Source organism: Hemibagrus wyckioides, linkage group LG06, assembly GCF_019097595.1.
Source record: "Hemibagrus wyckioides isolate EC202008001 linkage group LG06, SWU_Hwy_1.0, whole genome shotgun sequence".
Lineage (NCBI taxonomy): Eukaryota > Metazoa > Chordata > Actinopteri > Siluriformes > Bagridae > Hemibagrus > Hemibagrus wyckioides.
The window spans coordinates 41790647-41794152 of record NC_080715.1 but is presented as its reverse complement, the minus strand read 5'-3'; the positions used below and the strand labels follow the sequence as shown (position 1 = coordinate 41794152).

General features: G+C 42.4%; 1 protein-coding gene across 4 annotated transcripts in view; it reads right to left on the bottom strand.

Annotated features, from left to right (window-relative positions):
- Positions 1–2961, bottom strand: part of tfap2b (transcription factor AP-2 beta) — a 19775-nt gene extending 16814 nt beyond the window's left edge. The window contains exons 1-2 of one of the 4 annotated variants that reach the window (XM_058393632.1): positions 2813–2961; positions 43–522 (exon numbers count right to left, since the gene is read on the bottom strand). In XM_058393632.1, the coding sequence (XP_058249615.1) occupies positions 43–522; positions 2813–2860 (528 nt within the window). In that variant the 5' untranslated portion in view covers positions 2861–2961. Of the gene's footprint in view, positions 1–42; positions 523–1016; positions 1549–2812 lie in introns of those variants that run through there. The other 3 variants (XM_058393633.1, XM_058393634.1, XM_058393635.1) reach the window with 3 other exon arrangements.
- Positions 2962–3506: the final 545 nt, after the last annotated feature.

Sequence of the window (3506 nt, the reverse complement as noted above, 5' to 3'; positions counted from 1 at the left end):
AAATAAATAAATAAATGAATGAATAAATAAAAGAAAACGCACAAGGAAACTCACGTGCGTGTCGTCCATGCCGTGCGCGAGGCCCTGCAGAGAAAGGCTGTCCCCCATCCCGGCCTCGAGCCCGTGCGGCGCCGAGTGCAGCAGGATGTCCGGTCGGCGCACGGAGGAGGAATAATCCCGGGTGCGCGGGTCGAGACCGGAGAGTTGCGGCGGAAGAGACGCTCTCGGCTGCGGCAGCAGGGACGCGCTCTCCCCGCCGACGTCCTGCCGCTGGCGCGAGCCCCACGGGTGCTGCTGGTGCGGCTGGTGCAGGGCGTTCAGCGCGTAGGGGTCGTTCACGTGTGAGTACGGGTCCTGGCTCTGTGGGTACGGCAGCGGCTGGTACGGCGGCGGGAAGTACGGCGGCTGGAAGTCCGAGGAGGGCGCGTGCGAGAGCGGCGGCGCGCTGGAGTACGGAGCCTGAGACACCGAGCCGAGCTGGGAGAGTCTCGAGCTGTGGCCCGGTACGCCGTCATGGCGGTCCTTCAAAACAACAACAACACACATCGGAAACATGATTTAAAATATAATACATCACATGCACAATATTAATGTTGCGCAAATCTATTCGAATTATTATCGTGATTAATATTTTAACAGGGAAAAATAGACACAAGTTTATCTACAGAAAATATTTTATTTTTCGGAACTTTTTTTAAATTGGTGTCATGAATCTCATCCCAACGAAACAGTTTATATTTGCGGAACGGAACCGAATTTTTATGGCACCGAAAAAAAAATCATTTGTTTTATTATTAGGGATTTAAGTACGATTTTTTTTTTGTTTCTTTTGTTTTGTTTGTTTGTTTCAAAAACTATTTTGTCGAAAGTGTCCAGAATAGCCTTCGGCAAAAAATAAATAAATAAAAATAAATAAATAAATAAAACGAGGGAAAAGTTAGAGCAAAGACTTAAACTGAAAAGAAAAGAAAAGAAAAGAAAAGAGAAGAAAAGAAAAGAAAAGCGGAGGGACTTACCGTGGCTGAGTAAGTGTGCACTAACATCTGGAATTTAGAATCTATTCCCACACACACACATACACACACACTCTACACATACACACACACCAACACACACACACCGACCCGGACTTCGGGGAAGATCGGATACGCTGATAAAAAAATAAAAAAAAAAAGAAAGAAAGAAAAAAAAAAGAAAAGTGCGCGCGTGTGCGCGAGCAGATCCGCTGATGTTTCACCGCGCTGTCCGACTCTCCTACTCGGTACCGCGCCTCGAGCTCCACGAGCCTTACTTATCCTTCTTCCTCATCCGGTGTTTTTGGACTCGGGAGTGTGTGTGAGAGAGACAGAGAGAGAGAGTGTGTATGTGTGTGTGCATGCCGTCGCTGAGCTCCTGCCCCCGGAATAATCGTTATTCATGACTCTTTAATAAGAGCCGGCGAAGAAAAAAAAAAAGAGAGAGAGCAGCGCGGGAGAAGCGGAGCGTGAAGGCGCCGTCCTGCGCTCGCGCTGCCTCCTGCGTGGCGTGACGTGACGTTCATTCGGTGGAAGGAGAATCCCGTGCACGAGTGGGAGGTGGAGTTTTTAGGAGGGGGGTGGAAGGGGAAGGGGGTCCGTTGCGCGCGCACGCGACAAATAGTCAATACAAGGGAAACCACGCGCGCAGACACTGATACACTGATGTTCACTTTCTCTCTCTCTCTCTCTCTCTCTCTCTCACACACACACACACACACACACACACACGGTCCCATCATAAAGCACCAACAATCCTGGAGCAGCTGAAAGCGATAGGACATTTTTCTCTGCCCCATCCTTCACCAATACCCCTCTGTAACCCCATAACCCCATAACCTCACCCCACTGTTCCTATCATTATGGTCGATTTCACGCACCGGGGTCGTAGCGTTTAATTACCCCGGGCCGCGTGACGGTGACTGTGAGAGAAATGCCATGTGTGACTTTTTTTTCTTCTTTTTTTCTTTCAAAAGAAAGAAAAAGAAAAAAAAATCCAATCGAGACAACTATCACGCGCTGCGTCCTGTCATCCCACATCGACATGTAGATAGAAAGAATAGATAGATAGATAGATAGATAGATAAATAGATAGATAGATAGATAGATAGATTATTATTATTATTATTATTATTATTATTATTATTATTATTATTAATAATAATAATAATAATAATAATAATAATAATAATAATAATACAGAACAGACGACTCTTAAGTTTAATTTCTTGTTTTTTTTACTTTTGTAATGTTTTACTTATCTACCAAGAACAACTTCTTACTCATTACAAACAGCTAATAATTCCCCTACTAATTAATTAAATGCGTTAATCACTTAAACTAATAACAGCCGCAGCTTTAAGAATGATCTAATGTCTAAAGATATCAATTAAAAAAACATCAAAAATGATTGACGTTAGTAACTAAAGCTACATGAATGAACAGAAGATAAAAGCTGAGATTAAATACTTAGGAAAAATTTGTCAAATATTTTCTTGATGTTTGAAATGACACCAAAAAAAGCAGTCAGAAAAGTTTTTTTCCGATTTTTTGTTAAAGAAATAATAAAAATGAAACATGAAATGTTTCTCCGTGTAAATAATAAAACACGGGAGATAAAACACTGTGATACAAACAAAAACATGACAACAAGCGCGTGCAACACAATAAATTTAAATTTAAAAAAATATATATAAATACATAATCATATTTATAACGCGTTTATATCAAGGGTGAGAAAGGTGTGCGAAAGGAAGTAGCGCGCGCTCTCTCTCTCTCTCTCTCTCTCTCTCCGTTACCTCATAAATGTCTTCATACTTGACATTTTCCACGAGCTTCCACAGCATGTTCACGCGCTGCTCCCCGCACGGCGAGTGGATTCACGTGCAGAGCTCTCTGGTCTCATCTCTCTCTCTCTCTCTCTCTCTCTCTCTCTCTCTCTCTCTGAGCGCATGAGTGCTCCGCCTGAACCCACAAACCTGCGCGAGAGATCTCGCTCTCGCTCACTTCCGCATTCCGAGACTACAGATGAGTGAACCGTTAACGCAGCGAAACCGAATCCCCGCGCGAGACCCAGTGCCTAAAAGCGGAAGTTGACCTTAAGCGCAAAAGTGAACATGGGCTCTGACATAACAGTTAGTGATGTTAAAAAAAAGAAAAAAGAAGGGGGAAAAAATCCAGCTACGGTACTAAACGTTAACTTTGGGCCCTTAAGGGAACAGATAGTACTTTAAAAAATATTATTTATTATTATTTTAACCCATAAAGATGCAAATATTTTGTAATAAAGCTTAGATATTAAAGGAACAATAAGGCCACCCACACGGAAAGGTACGGTTTAATATATACTTTATTTGTATAAATCCCAGCATATTTGTGACGTATTCATTTGCCGTAAATATACACTAGCATATTCCTCAACATATAATAATAATAATAATAATAATAATAATAATAATAATAATAATGCGCCACCTGCTGGCTGTCACCATG